The sequence below is a fragment of the Pinus tabuliformis genome, chromosome 2_2 (assembly GCF_031772625.1).
Source record: "Pinus tabuliformis cultivar Carrire ecotype Pingquan chromosome 2_2, CPIR1, whole genome shotgun sequence".
Classification (NCBI taxonomy): domain Eukaryota; kingdom Viridiplantae; phylum Streptophyta; class Pinopsida; order Pinales; family Pinaceae; genus Pinus; species Pinus tabuliformis.
The window spans coordinates 1027332391-1027349575 of NC_142300.1; the positions used below are offsets into that span (position 1 = coordinate 1027332391).

The 17185-nt window shown below is 34.7% G+C and overlaps 1 protein-coding gene across 1 annotated transcript in view; it reads left to right on the plus strand.

The window, feature by feature from the left end:
* Window positions 1-203: 203 nt before the first annotated feature.
* Window positions 204-17185, plus strand: part of LOC149196843 (exocyst complex component EXO70I-like) — a 60247-nt gene continuing 43265 nt past the window's right edge. Inside the window, exon 1 of the mRNA XM_089408455.1 lies at window positions 204-924. Within this exon, the coding sequence (XP_089264581.1) occupies window positions 204-924 (721 nt within the window). The remainder of the gene's footprint in view (window positions 925-17185) is intronic.

A 17185-nucleotide genomic window follows, 5' to 3' on the forward strand; every position in this document is an offset into this window, starting at 1 on the left:
CCTGGGCATTTTTCTGTTTAGTCCATAATTTATGTTCTAATTTTCTAAATATACAATGAAATATAAAACAAATAAGTAAGCCAAATCCCCTTCCATCAATGTTCTAAAAAGGTGTGAGCATTGTGAGTCATCTGCCATGCTCCCATGTTTATGTTATTGAAGAAACATAGCATGACTAAATGTTGAACCAATTGTTTCGGTTAATGATTGCAGAGATTTTGGGGAGCTTTGTCAGAGCTAAAAAGTGCTTGAAGATTTATGGTTCGATTAGGATTGAGAGCATGAGAGCGGGCTTCAAGAGCATGGAAAGTGATTACCTGAGATATAATTCTTCATCATCTATTGATAAGCTTGAGTGGACTGCTCTAGAAGACCATGTGGCAGAATGGTTGGAGGTGTTAAGGAAGACAGTGAAGGTTTTGGTTTCTTCTGAGAGGAAGCTCCGCAACAGGATTTTTCAGACATTTGATATTGAATTGTGGACAGATTTCTTTCAGAAATTGGTTTTAGGAAGCGGTATGAAAGCACTGATAGAGTTTGGAGAGGTTGTTTCCCTAAGCCAGAGAGAGCCTCAGAAGCTGTTCAAGTTGTTGTACATGGTTGAAGGATTGGAGAGATTGAAGGAGGACTTCAGGGTGATTTTTGAAGGGCCCAGATGCCTGGAGATCAGGCTTCGATTGAGCGAAATGGAGAAGCACTTGTTGCACAGTGCTTGTCAAGTTCTGTGGGACTTTAGGAAACATGTAGAGGAGGATTTAAGATTGTTTGTTGATGGGAGTCCACCAAAGCTTACAAACTACGTTGTGAATTATCTCAAGTTTATGTTGACTGAATATGAGGAGGTTATGGCAATGGTCTGGGGAATGGAGAACAACATAAGCCTTGCAGAGGTTGTTAGTCATGTGATGGATTCTTTGGAGCTGAGTTTGGAGACTAGAGCCATAGGATACAATGCATCTGGATTGTCACACATATCCCTCATGAATAATGCACACACTACATGGATAACGGATTTCCGCACTTTATGCCTTACGACGTTTCCTTTGCAACATCTGGTGCAAATGCTAGTTTATAACAAATTGACTAGTTACATGAAGAACCTATGGGTTTCAATAATTTCATACACACACACACATTTTCTCAGCACTTTTGAGAAGAAAATATATTAATATATCTGGGCTTAAGCATTGAAAGAAAATGCATTGGCTATATGTTCTTCTCCTAGAACTTATATTGGCCATTCAATATGGGAGTCCCAACCAATACATTTTGGTAATAATCACATGACACATGGTTTACAATGGGCACTGTTTTGGCAACATGGCATGTAAGGTCATTATTTTCAAATTAGCTTCATTTGCAAACAACTGTTACATTAATTTTGTGTGAGTATTTGGTAATAGTGCATAACTATGTTTAAGTCTGTTTATGATATTTGTTGCTTAGAAAAATATAAAAAACCTATCATATAAAGCTAATAAAATAATATTCCATTTCGAATAAATTTTCTATTTCTGACCTCTTCGCTTCTAAACAAATTTTTTAATTCCAACCATCATGATATATAATAAGGATATTTATACATTATAATTTAAAAAATTAGAAGATGAGATACCCTAAGTACTTTTTTTAATGCTTGTTATGTGCATGTCAACTTATGTAAAAAATTAGAAGATGAGATACCCTAAATAATTTTTTTAACGCTTATTATGTGCATGTCAACTTATGTCAATCTTAGCTTTATAGGTTTGTTAGGTTGGCTAATTTTAAACAAAAATAATAAATTAATAAAATAGTTTAAGTAGATACAAATAATAATCATTTTATTATTATCACTTTAATAATTAAAAGTAAACTATAATAATTAATATAATTATAAAAAAATTGTAAATTTATTAAGAAGTTAGAAATATGAAATATAAAATTAAGCCTATTACCAAAGTTTATTGCATTGATTTCTAAATCGTTACTTACTTTAATTTCTAAGTTTCGCATTCTAACACCTGCGTGACATATTTTATATAATGTGATTATGCTTAATAAAATCGCTTGAACCAACTTGTTCATTGAACAAAGTTACCGATCAAATGAGAAATATTACCTCAAAATGAGAACTCTAACTCAAAAATGCCAAAAAAACATGAAAAAACAACCAAAAAATGAAAAGTGTGTATTCTAGAAAGATGTTTTTTTTTAGGATAAATTTTCAACGTTTTATTAAAAACTATATTATTATTATTATTTATTTATTTATTTTTTGCAAAAAAGATTGAAAAAATGCCCTTGAAACAAAAAGTGTTGATGCTAGAATGACAAAAACCAAACTGGTTACAATTTTAACACTTTCTAGCAGTGGAATTAAAGATAAAATATTAGGACTTTGAAAAAACCATAAAATTCCAACAATTTTCAGACATGATGTTAAAGATAAAATATCATGTCTCAAAGCCTTATAATTCCAACAATTTTCATCCATCTTGTTAAAAATAAAATATCTTGACTCTAAAAAACCCTAAAATTGTAATTGTTTTCAACCATAGCATTAAAATTAAAATATCATAACTTAGGGAAACTTTAATATTTTGACAAGTTTTCAACCATAGAATTAAAAACCTTAAGTTTTTAACATATTTGAACCATGAAATTATGGACAAATTATATGACTAAAACAATTTTTAAAAATGAACAAGTAAATGAAAGATTCATTATTCCAAGAGTAATTTTTATTTTAAAGGCTAAAAGTATAGCTCTTTTCAAATATTAGCCTAAGACAACTTATCTTATTGCAACAAAAACCTAAAAATCAACCATCAAAATGAAGTGTCCCCTTTCAATGAGGCATTAAATTTTCAACATTTTTAAAAGTATCTTATACCAAATGATAACAATAAATAATATCATGGCAATATCACTGTATAATTTAAAAATTGAACATTAATTTCTAATATTTTTTTACTTTTAATCAAAATATGAACAAATGATAACAATAAATAATATCATGGCAATATCACTGTATAATTTAAAAATTGAACATTAATTTCTTATATTTTTTTACTTTTAATCAAAATATGAACAAATGATAACAATAAATAATATCATGGAAATATCACTGCATAATTTAAAAATTCAACATTAATTTCTAATATTTTTTTACTTTTAATCAAAATATCAACTTTGATAGATTGAATATAACATAAATCATTTTTGTAATTCATTGCTGCATTGTGGATATTCTAAAGAGATGAATTCTTCATAATTAAATATATAATCCAACAAACATAGAAATGACTCATAACTTCATGTAAGATTAAATGAAAGTCAAAATATTTATTTCAAGTTACTATGCAAACATCATTTACATAAAATGTATTACACATTTATTCAAAATCACTCATAGGTTTTGGCACACCATTACAATCTACATCTTCAGATGAATGACTGGATGCAGATGAAGATGATCCATATTCTTCTCTTTCATCAACTAGTGCCCCATCTGAGTCAACATGCATGCCCACCATTTCAAGTTTCAAAAGTCTTTTAGATCTACGTCTAGGTTCAGCAGATTCCTATCTCAACATCATTTCTTTTGGTAGAAATTTTTTCAAAATCTCTATGGTCTTTAAGTGAAGAGTTCCTCTCTTTGTTAGATTGAAGTCATACACAAGTATGTCAACACCCTCTAATTTTAAGAGGTCTGTACAACGACGATTTATATTTGTACTCTTTCTTTTTATCTTTCTGAAAATTTGTTTATCAACTATCATCTCTGGCTTGTACACACCATTGAATGGGTGGGTATTTGTGGCATACCAATGTACTTCAACAACTGTAATATCTTCATTTTCTTTAATGACCTTTATAACCTTGGCAACCCAGAATGGATAGCCAAGTGGATCTCCATCTGCTAACACTACTATCATGCAACCCTCCTTAACATCCTACACAGAACCCCTATAAAGGTCTTCCATGGCTTCACATTGTGCACGCGATCTTCTAGAACCAATATAGATTTCTCTTTCCTCTACCCGTGGAGAATTAATAATACCTTGAGATTGTTGTTGTTCAACAATGTGTCTTTCCTCATGTTCATTTGGCATATTTTGTGGCCAAATAAATGGAGTCTTCAAAAGTGTATCTTCATTTATTGATCTTGAAATCATATCACTTTGATTATTGAAAAAATACTCCCACCAAACTGAATCAGCAACATCAAAGTACTCATATGTATCTCTAATACATCTTTTAATTTCTTCTAGACATTCAAAATAATTGATATCTCTCTTATGCCTCTGTGCATTATGGAGTTCAACGACTGATTGCAATAACTATATCTTTGATGCAAATATTTCATGCATTGGAATGAACTTCAAAAATGCTAAACCTGATGATGCCCCCCATTCTGCAATAGTTGAATACTTCTTGCCCCATATAAGTGTTTTTACATCAATTTTTTTGATATGAAATTAATGATGGAAGCTAATGTCATTAAGTTTTTCAATGCATTTCTTCTCACCATGCAATCCCAAAATAAACCTTTGCATGTCAATAGTTTCTTCCAACACGTGAAAAAAAAACTCCGGAATGTATGATTTCTTAATACATTCAATTAATGATGGCAGACTCCCAACATCTTTTCTTCTTAATGTTATTGAAAAATGACTGGACATCTGATCAATATGGTATGAGTATTCCCAACAAGAAAGAAAACAACCTTCACCTTTTTAAAAATTCCAAATTCAACGAGCATGTTTATATACCCAAAAAGAACTTGATTTTTTTTTCACGGCTTATGTTGTCTAATTGCAGATACAAAGCTTCAGGAAAAATACCAGACCAATGAGAAACCACATCATGGATTACAGTTATGAGTAGATTTTCATCATTATGAATATTTGGAGTTGTGAAGTAAACCCTTGAAAACATTTTCCCATAAACCAACCAAGTGAAACTGAATAAAATTTTCCTCCTGTAATTTTTTTGGTGTGCAGAAAAAATGTGGCAGAAGTGTTTTATTTTGGTCCATACCATCAATTATCAAACCCAAATATTTATTTGGATTATCATAACACTTCTTTTGATGTTTATACAATTTTTTTCTTTCACTTGTTTGCTGATTGCGATGCTCTTGAAGTGCTTTGACAATGAAATCTGCACATAAGATAAAAAAAACCTATTAACAAATATATTTTCATAGTTGATAACTATCTAATTTTTAAAATTAATGTTATGGATGCATACCTCTTTCTGCCCCTTGACATTTTTCCCTTTTTGCTTTAAGAGAAGCACATGTACTACAAACCCCCATCCTTGTCTTCTTAGGAATACAAACATTATTGAATTCGTTCTTCCATATCCTTGTAAAATATGAATATGTAATAAAATTACCAACTCCTTTAGCACCTTCTGCATATTCTTTGTATAAGCTGTAGATTTCTCGTCTCGAGAAATTATTTGGAATGTGTATTGTGTCTTTATTTGGTATACACTCTCTTCCTTTGAAAAGAAGTCTTTCAACCATGACATTGCAGTATTTGCTAGTGCCCAACCTCTCATTTATAACGTACTTTTGAATAATATGCGAGATCCTTTTCCAGTCTTTCTTGGATTCTTGACAAATGAAAATTACCAATTGAATGCAACATTTTGAAAGCCTTTCTGCAGAGCAATACATTCCCAATATGATAATCATAACCTGCTAGTGTAGATTGCATGCAACCCACTAAATATGAATTTTGCATGCTTTTATTCATTGACAAATATATTTTCCTTTTCTCCATAGAAAACTTGAAATCCATATGTTTCAAGCAATCCTTTCGACAACATTCACTTGAAATCAAATCACCAATAGAATTTCTTCTTGTGAGATATTCTATCCTAAGCCTTTTATGACTGGAATATTTTGGATTGATATGAAAAGCTCTACTCTTACTCTTAGATACAATATTTTTTTGCGACATCTTCATCATTTCATTATCCTCTGTAGAAGCATTTTCATCACCATTAGGAGGAACATTATCTTCACTATGATCATTCTGAACATAGTTAGGAAATTCATCACCATCATTTCTTGGAAAATATTCATTACCATCCTCAGTTGAAGAAAATTGTTCACTACCATCATTTGTGCTTTTCAAATCTTGACTCATAAAAAATTATTTTCCATCTTTAACGATGCTTTTGAAATCTCCCCTTGGAGGATTCAATTCATCATCACCATGAGTGCCTTTGAAACACTCACTTAGAGAAAATGCATTATTCATATATGTGCGTCTAAAATTATCATTTGCAAGAAACTCTTCATCCTCCCCTTCATGACTGGTGCTCTCATAATCCTTAAGATTATGACTAATTGGAAAATATGACTCTATTTTTAGTAAAATTGTCATTTGTAGGAAAATCTTCATCCTCCCCTTCATCAATGGTGGTCTCATAATCCTTAGGATTATGACTAAGTGGAAACACTGAATCTCTATTTAATGGAAATTCTTCATCCTCCCCTTCGTCAGTGCTACTCTCATAACCCTTAGGTTTAGGACTAAGTGGAAGCTTTGAATCTCTATTCATTGGAAATTATTCATTCTCCCCCTACCTTTCCTCACTGGTGCTCTCATATTCCTTAGAATTATGACTAAGTGGAAGCTTTGAATCTATTTTTATTAGAAATTCTTCACCCCCCTCTTCATCAATGGTGCTATTATAATCCTTAAGATTAAGATGAAGTGGAAATTTGACTTTGGAAATTCTTTATCCCCCCCCTCATTAGTGGTGATCTCATAATCCTTAGGATTAACACGAAGTGGAAAATTTGACTCTGGAAATTCTTCATCCCCTCCTTCATCAGTGGTGCTCTCATAATCCTTAGGATTAGGACTAAGTGGAAATTTTGACTCTGGAAATTCTTCATCATGCCCTTCATCACTGGTGCTCTCATAATCCTTAGGATTAGGACTAAGTGGAATAATTGACTCTCGATTTACAAAAATTTCTTTTTGCTGCCCTTCATCAATGTTGCTCTCATCATCCTTAGGATTAGGACCAAGTGGAAAATTTGACTCTCTATTCATAGTGAACAAATTCCTGTTATGTTCATCAATATGAATAGAGTTGTTGCGTGATGAAGATGTTGATGCTGTAGAAAGAAAAAATTCACTATCAGAAGAATCCATGACTTTCAAACAAAATATGTTGAATGATACAAATGCACTCTCTCCCAATGACAATATATAGCTTAAATATTGAAAATTTCCCTCTAAAGTTTTCCCCAAACAGTTTTGCTAAAAATTTTCCCTCCAAAGTTTCCCCCCAAAATTTTCACTAAACTTTTTCCCTCCAAAAATTTCATTTGAAATATTTCCCTCCAAAATTTTCGTCTAAAATGTATTTGAAAACATTTTACTAAACTTTTGGTCTTGAAAAATTTCACCCTACTTTCTATTCAAAATATCCACAAAACTATTCCTTTAATGCATTCCTTCGAAATTAAAATAAATTTTTTATTTAAATTATTTAACATTGACTATGTAACTAAATTAATTTTTATAATTTATATTTTATTTTTTAGCTGACATTGAATAAAAGTTAATCTAAACTTATAATATTAACTACACATTAATTTTCTTAATTTTAATTTTAATTCCACATTCAAGAAACGCTAAAGAAATCCCATAATCTTCCCTATATCATAACAATAATTGTTTCTCTTGAGTTAAGCTTCAGAGTATCCACAATAATAACCATTATTCATCAACGTTTCAAATCCCAACAGGGATCCATCATCAAGACTATTTTGAATGAAGATAATAGAAGAGCTTAATCATAGGATAAATAATTATAAGATAATTTGTTTTAAGATGAAGGTTGGCCACTAATAAATTAAAGCCTAGATTTTTTATTATATAATAATTATTATCAATAGTGTTCTTTCATAATTTATAACAATATTTAAAGGTTTTTATTATAATCCTTTAATAATTTTTATAATGCTCTAGTGTTATTACAAACAAATGATTAATTTTTTAATGTAATGCTCTAATGTTATTATAAACAAATGATTAATTTGTTAATTATTATTAAAAACAAATATATAGATGTTTTTTAATAATTATATATTTTTTATAATAATATAAATACTATTATGAATAATGAGAGTTATTAGTAATAGTATTATAACTAATTAGTTTATTAATAACATTAATATTGATTAATACTATTCAATATTAATAAAATAATTAATGTTCTTATTTCTAAAATTAATTAATTAATTAATTAATTAATTAATTAATAGATATTGTAATAATTAAATACTAATGATTATTATAAATAATTAATAATAATAATAATAATAATAATATAATAATAATAATAATAATAATAATAATAATAATAATAATAATAATAATAATAATAATAATAATAATAATAATAATAATAATAATAATAATAATAATAATAATGATTATTAAGAATAATAATATATATTTTTTAATTTTATTTATAATACAAGATTAGATGGTTATTTTACAAGGATAGGATAGGAGAACAATTACCTAAGTTGTTATACTTGAGACAAATTGGTAGTCATGATTTGCCTAATTAAAGGTAGCCAACTTCCACTGATCTCGATACCATTGTCTCTGTTGAGATTCTGCGGATGCTTTATAATCTCAAGAGCCTCCCTAATCTTCCACCTATGATACTGCTCTTCCCTTGCGATAATTGAGGCACTCTCCAAGCAAGCATGGTGCTTAGTTTTTGAGGAATGTTCTGCAAGGGTCGAAGTACAAGACCTATCGTTCTTAATATCTGCTCCATGTTCTTTTAGTCTTTTTTGCAATGAAGGACCTGTTTCACCAATGTAACTCTTGCCACAAGAACAACTAATTTTATAAACTCCCTTGAGTTGATGTCTATAAATATTATCATTGACAAATCTCAATTGTTCTAGGTGCTAAGAACCATGTGATTATGTCTTTCTTTCTCAGGATTTTGGCAATCTTATTTGTCATCCCTTGAATATATGGTAGGAATACTCTACCACACTGAGGTTGGTCTTGAGCCTGAGGCTCTTGTGATAACACCCACCTTTCATCTCTCTCTATAGCTTTTTTAATTTATTTTTCTTTATAGCCTATACCTTAAATACCGAATATAAATGCTTCCTTTATTCTTCTAGATGCTCAAAGTCAGATATTATAAGGGCTCTAATAGAAAGAGTGTTAAGAACACCAAACTTCTGGGAAGGGTGATGGTAAGATTCAACATGGAGGTATCTTTCTATGTGAGTTGAATTCCTGAATACTTTATGCCCTAAAGAGCCATCCTCTTTACTCATGATAAGTACGTCTAAAAATGGGATGCTACTGTTCTCCTCTAGCTCCATAGTAAATTTAATTTCAGGAGAGATAGAGTTAAGGTGCACAAAAAACTTATCAAGCTTTGTCTTATCATGAGTCCATTTTACGTTGGTATCATTGACAAATTGCTTCCACCGAGTTGGCTTCAAAGGTTATGATTCAAGGGCTTTCTTTTTGAAGTATTCCATGTATAAGTTGGCCACAATTGGCGAGATGGGTTGTTATATGGAATTTGCATCTACAGATAAACACATTTTCCCTAGGTGGGTGACTACACCTAGAACAACAGAAAGAAAGTAGTTTAACCTTTTCTTATAGAATATAGATGAGATGGAGGAACTTACTTGTAGTATTTCACATCTTTGATCTCTTTTGAATCTCTCCCTTCGCTCCCACTTGAACTAAATCCGCTCAAAAGGTACCTGTATCAAGAGAAACAAAAACAAGAAATGATAAAAGCATACATGATCTATCAAATATAAAACAATGGAATTGAAGACATTGAAACACATAATCATCACATATATGAACAATAATATGAGAAAAGGAAAAAACTCTTTATTAATGTAGAAGGAAGAGTATCACCAAATACAGTTCGATCCTTTTCCACTCCTCCAGCTTCAGTCCAACCCTCACTACATCAAAAGCACACCAATCCAGTAGCATAACATTGCTTGACATGAACTCAAATCTCAAACCAATAGAATTTCTCTACAATATTCAGATTCTAGCCCCTTGATCACTATGATGAGTGCTCAATTTATAGGAAATGGAGGTGGTTTTGTCATAAATGAAGGTATTGAACGGCCTTCCAAAATTGGAGTTAGTTTCCATGGAGCAAGGGATGAGAGGATAAGAGGTTAATGGATCCTTAGCCTATCCAATTTCAAGCTCATAGGAGGATATAAGAGATGGGATCCTTTTAGAATCATCTAGACTTAAGGAATATTCCCAGAAGCCTATGAAAATTTCGCTCAATCTCGCCTAGTGCAGGTCAAAGAGGGCTTAAGTGCATTACAGTGCAGGTCACAGTGGGCCTACCTGGTTTGCAGCACATTTACCCTTGACCAAGGCTGCACTGGTGTCCCAAGGAGGCATAGGATTTAGGCCAGGAAACTTTCAAAGAAGGAGGCATTCAATGAGTTGACTTGTCTAGGGCATGTAACAACTGAATTAGGGTTTGATGAGCCCTAATAGTATTGATCTGAATGTCGAGAGTGATCTGCCCAAATCGACTTGTAAGATTTTCCCTCTAAAGAATGAAGCTGAAAATGATAATGTCGAGTGATATGATTTACGGTGTGACAGAGAGGAACTGAAGCGATGGTGACTTGCATCGATTACAATACATAACATCATGATATTTTGGATTTTTCATGAATCAATGAGGGAAGGCATATCCATACTTAGCATATAATCTTTTCATTACATGTATGTACATAGTCGTTTACAGATATAGACCCATGATAGGATGACCATCTGTGTAAAGTTGTCATACAGATGATTTAATACTCTCCTAAAATTGTAGCCCAGATGGACGAAACTAGAATTGGGGTCTTCTATCTCATCCAATCATTCGCTCAAGTACGAGTTTAACCATGTGAATATGTGAGCTGAAGTCGAACATGGGAAGACACCATCTGATTACCAACCAATGATGTAAGCCGTTAACAGATGCAAGAGAGATCACAGATAATGATAATGATTCTCAAGGTACTACAGTACATTCTAAATGGTGTGAATAAATGTTTTGATGTCGAACACCATACAAAGTCTTTCGGCCAAAGGCCAGTGATTTCAACCTGTCGCTGGAAGCGAGAAACTTACCATTGATGTATGCAAGCCTCAAGGTACCGAAAGGGCGTTTCTAAGTCAACTTCTTGGATAATGTGCTGATGTCGACAAGAAGCGACTCATCATAGGAGGGCCTTGATGTATCCCACACCAACGACACGAAACGAGTGTAATTATTTTTGGATACAGAATGTGACTGATGACACAAGGTTCAGGAATGGTGGTCATGAAAATGAAGGTTTATGAGTATTGCAAAGGATGAAGTTTTACTGAGTGACGTCTCTTGAAAATGTCAGCGACACTGAATGAATTGGAAACATTGACCCAAAACCAAAGTGATGGATGGTGTGATAGACCATAGGTATGATAACCATCGAGCATATAACCCAACCCAAATAGTCACAAAGATGAAGTGAAAGTGTCGTATTCAAGAGCGACTTGCTACCATAAAGTGATTTATCTCTTTTCCCATTTCCCCAGTCATTTCTGACCAATACCTCTTTAATTTTTAACAAGCTTGAGGAGGATAACATATTCTTGTGGTATAGTTCCACCCTTTGGGTGAATCCATTTCTATGTGATGTTTTAATGAGCTTAGAGAAGGTGAAACTCAGTCTTGTCACGTTGGACAAGTTTGTCGCTATTTGATGTTTTAACGAGTTTAACGATAATGAGGACTCAGTCCTTTTCATGTTTAGAGAGTTTGAAAAGGGACAAAAAGAAACCTCCACAAGTTCTTTTTCGTAAATTTGTCTCTCAAGTCCGAAAAAGCGTAAAATAATACAAGAGAGAACCTATTGATCATGTTCGATCAATGTATTCATTTTTATAAGTAATCTATCTCAGTCTGGAAAAAGGTTAAACTTATACTGAGTAGATGTCGTTTCCAATCCGTTTACGAGCTGAAAAGGAAAAGCGCTCAACAATCTTTTCATGTTTCAAGAGTCTGAAAAGAGCTTAAAGAGGACTCCACTTAGAGGAACGAGTGGTGTCTAGGATATCAACTAGTTCTGGTGATGTTGGAACTTCTCAAAACATGTTTATTTATGTGAAGAGGCTAGCTAATAAGACCACTCATTGCAACTGTTCCCCAAAAAGGGTAAAACAACTAAGTGAAAGCATATGATCAGCCAAGCAGATAGTGATGATGGAAGGAGAAACACCAAGGCTCATCTGACGAAAGAGGCTAATAGAAAGGAAATCATTAGGGTTAAACTGGAGATGGGTTCATTTTTACACAAGCTTGAACCATAGGGAACTATGCTTGGATTCAGTTTCATGTTTACACAAGCTTGAAATGAAAAACTATGCTTGGATTCAGTTTCATTTTTACACAAGCTTGAAACGAAAAACTATGCTTGAGATTTGTTTACATGGCCCCAACATGATGACTCGATTCTAGGTGCATGCCCCCAAGCTTCGTTATATTCACCTAAGTAGACTACTCGTGGCTATCAGCTGGATGGAATGAAGGTTCATTTACGAGATCAAGTGAAAGACTCGAGTGGGATTTTACGAGATCTAATCAAAGGCTCGAATTGGAGCTTTGCTCCAGGGGACCTTGTTTCATTTTTTAATGAGCTTGACACAAGACAAGGAATTATGCTCATATTCCTTGTTTCATTTTTTAACGAGCTTGACATAAGATAAGGAACTATGGTCAGATTCCTTGTTTCATTTTTTTTAACAAGCTTGACACAAGACAAGGAACTATGCTCATGGACCTATTTCATTTTTTTTTAATGAGGTTGACACAATAAAAGAACTATCCTCATATTCCTTGTTTCATTTTTAACGAGCTTTACACAGGACAAGGAACTATGCTCATACCATTTGTTTCATTTTTTAATGAGGTTGACACAAGACCAGGAACTATCCTCACGATTTACTTGATCACGACCCATAAGAGGTTATGACTTCCAAGAGGTTCTCATTAGATGGGAGAACAATTCTCTGGAAGGGATACATAGCAAGGAATCCATTAGAGAGATCTGGTTCCAATGCCCCCAGTACATAATGCATAACATCATGGAATTGATCGTCAGTTCATGTACGCATGGAACGGGTTGCCACATAATTGACCCATTGCGGGGAAGATACCATTAGGACAAAAGGACCATTTAGGGAAGATGGTTGAATGGAAGCTATTTTTGGACTGGGAAATGAAAGCTGGTCAATGGTGACAATTATGCCTTCATGCGAGAAACACATCACTCGAAAGAGTGTTGAAACAATAGCTCCCATGTCATAAACATAGTCATGCCCAAGAAGTAAATTGTAATCTAAAGGGCCTGGGACTACCATCACATTGAGATAAATTTCTTTTCCTCCCAAAGTAATAGGAAACCGAGGAAGGATCCCTAATGATTGAATGGTTCCTCTGTTAAAAGCTAACAGATACTGGGTAACAAGCACAAGTGGCGGTGAATCGAGCGCTTTCCAAGTAGTGAAGGAAAGGATACTCACAGATGCACCTTGATAGAGGGAATTACTCCCCTAGGGCTTTTTGGGTTGAAACCATAGCAGACTGAAAGTTGTCTATTCAAAGAAACATGCATTCATACAGCCATTATGCTATTATAAGCAAATTCTATGATAAGGGTACGTACCTTTGGTCCTACGTTTGAGAAGGCCTTTAGGGTCCAAACCCTTCTTGGAGTTCCCTTCTTCTCTTTTGTCCTGCAAAACAACCAATTCAAAGAACACAGTAGTATATGGACAAAAACTTATAAAGAAATCATCTTCATGTTACAAAGAAAGGTAGTTAGTTATGAAATCCAAACAACCTTTTATATATGAATTCTAAACATGAATATCATTAACATAAAGAAGATTCATTTCGGGAACCAAGACATGTGTTTCTTTTATTATAGACAAACAAAGTACATAGAAAGGAATATTTTCACCTGAGTCACCTTCAGCAGGCTCCAAGCAAAGCTTCCTTCCGGATCCATTCCAGCCTCAAACCTCTAACAAACTCCTTCCATGACTCTCTCCATGACGTCATAAATGGTGGATGAACATCAACACACAAGGAAACAAAGGTTTCCTGTACAAAATGGGGGAAGTGCAGAAGGTACAAGGGACTTCAGACCTGGTCAAGGGAAAAATCTCAGCATAACCTTTCTCTCTCTTCTCTCCTTCCTTAGGCCTTCCCTTTGAGGTCTTTTTGTACCATCTCCAAAGTAGTTTTTTAGTTAGGAGTTGGTTGGGAACAGTTGGGCCACTGGCACTAACAGGTGATCAGCAGGTAAAACCCACGATCTCCGCCCGAAAATAAGGAGTGTTATATTTTTTTAAGTGTTTTAATACATACACGTGGGTTGGCTATACACATACCCGCGTATACACGCGTTTAACTCAGGGAAATGTCGCGTATAAGGGATAAAACACTGTTTTTTAAATTTTAGGACCAGGTCTGGAAGGAGGGGTTGCCCTAGGCCATGAGTACAGCATCACAAACCATAAGAGTGAGATTTGGAGCTATAACAGATGCCCCCTAATATATGAGGTCAGAAGGGGTACATGATGGCCGAAATATATTATGCGAGTATATGGAAAGGAAGTCTGTAAAAAACCGAGGAGGACTTCACCAGAATTCAGCCTGCCAAGCCACCAAAGGAGATCAGAAAGAAACACTGTCTGAGGCGGGCATACCCATGCTCAGAAAAAGTAAAGCATGTCCGCATATCAAGTACAAGCAGATCCACTAAGTATAGAAGTATAAATGACTGAAAGATACATAATGGATCATCTGATCATAATGAAAAAGTACATGTCTAAATATCACATATAAGACTGTCAATGATGCTGAAAGATGCAACGGATCACTGATATCAAAGATTGATCCCTAAAAGGTACCAACTGAACATGATGGAATAGGATGGTACTACACTGCAAACTCAGGTGCCAGCATATAGAATGTCGCCATGACTGACTGCAACATATAAAGTGGAGTGGTATCAACTAGCAGCAACAGGAGTAACTGTCAAGTGAACCAATGAATGCTGATACAACCTGAGGTCTTCACTGACCGCCGTGGTACATTTCTACACCATGGGAATAAATGATCTGAAGTCGACCGTGTGAGAAATCGTTTGATTACCGACCATTGATGTATACCGTTAACAAATGTGAGACTACTCATTGATAATGATAATGAGCGTCAAGGTACCCAGTACAATCTAACACGTGTGAATAGATGAGCTGGAGTCGAACACCTGTAAGAATTTATCGATCAAGAGACAACGATGGTTTCCCACTGTCGATAGCGAAGGATCTGCCACTAATGACTGCAAACCCCAAGGTACTGCCAAATGGACTCTAGATCTTCACCCCAGAGCAATGAGTCGGAGTCGATAGGGAAAGATCCGCTAGAAGGAAGGCATTAAGGAATCCTTCATCAATCTAGCGTGAATGTAACCCGTAGGCCAATAATGTGGAAGGAATCAGACGAAAAAGATGTAGTAACCCAATCGAAGTACGTTTCCGGCATACACAAGATGTGGCTAGCGCACGACAGAAACCCTCTGAACCAACCAATAATGAAAGCTGACACAGAGGCGAGGTATCCACCAATAGGGTCAAATGGAAACCAAGGTACTGCATGAATCCCAATGTGTGATAATGTAAGCTGATTTCGAACACAAGGGAAACCACTAAGTCAAAGACCCATGATATTGATCGATGTTGAGCATAAGGTAACCTATCAATAATGAAAATAGGGCCAGGGTGCGGCTCTAGGCCTGTCCTCAGAGCAAGATGTCATCGTCGATAAGGACAAGACCCGCCAGAAAGAAGTCAATGGGGACCTTCTCAAACCGGCACGAGTAAAGGACCAATATAACTGATGTGATGATAGACATGACACTGACAAACATTGATGGCCGACTGAAAAATGAGTCAAGAGACACCGCAGAGAGGCCGACTCATGCTTACTTCCCTTGAACAAAAGCACGACTCAATGTGACTATGTGGCAACATATGATGATTCTGTATAAGTTCGCTATGTAGGAGGCACGAACGAACCCTCCATATGATTGGAAGAGATAACCAATTGGTGGAGAACTGACTCAATAACAAGGTTATGGCGTACCTAAGTCAAACTAAATCCCACCCATACGGAGGAGACTTTGTTTTGAGTGCTTTGTTCAAGGGCGACACGACTGACTCTAGCTGCCAACAATAAATGGAAATAATGTCCCGTTCCCGCTCTTTTTGGAATATTTAATTTTTTTGTCTTTTTCTGTTAAGTCGGAAAAAGAATAAAAGAATGCTATGGTACAGTGGAAAGAACGAGTGTCGATGAAACAGATGATCTAGTTCCTGGGAAAGGAACATTCCTATGCTCAATGCAGGGAGGTGAAAACTGGTCAGTGACACTCAAAGGTATGTTCCTTCCATGGGTCAAGGTGTGTCAAGCTGCAGAAGTCAAAGGTATGCAAGGTTGATTTTGCAGATGTCATGGTCAAAAGTTGGCTTAAACACGAGTCCAAGTGAAGCCGGCTCTAGGCCAAAAGGTGCAAGTGGTCAACATGCAATGCAGTAGTACAACTCAACACAAAGGAGCCTCTAGGGTATATGGCCAGAACAAAGTGGAGAAGCTAAGAGGAATGAGTCTTCAACGCATAAGTCATGGCGGGACTATAGAGGACTCCCGAGCCTACTCAAAATGGAGTAGCATGGGCAAAAAATGTCAGTGAGGTGCTAACTAGGATGCCCATGTAAAGGATGGCTCTACCATCGTGTCATGATTTAAAGAATCGGCGAGTGAAGATGGCTTACGAACCATAACACGATGGGATCGATCCTATGGAAAATGTATCGGTCAAATGGAGGCTAGTATGCATAATGCAACAGAAAAAGGGTGTTCTTAACCTATATGCCAGTGAGAACACAATACCTGACATGACGGGTTAGCAGTCATGGAACCGTCTCGAACTGTCGAAAAACGTCCAAAATGTCTTGAAAAAATAAACCAATCTCGACATTACAAGCTCCTAAGTTAAAAGTCACATGAGGCCACACAAAATAAAATT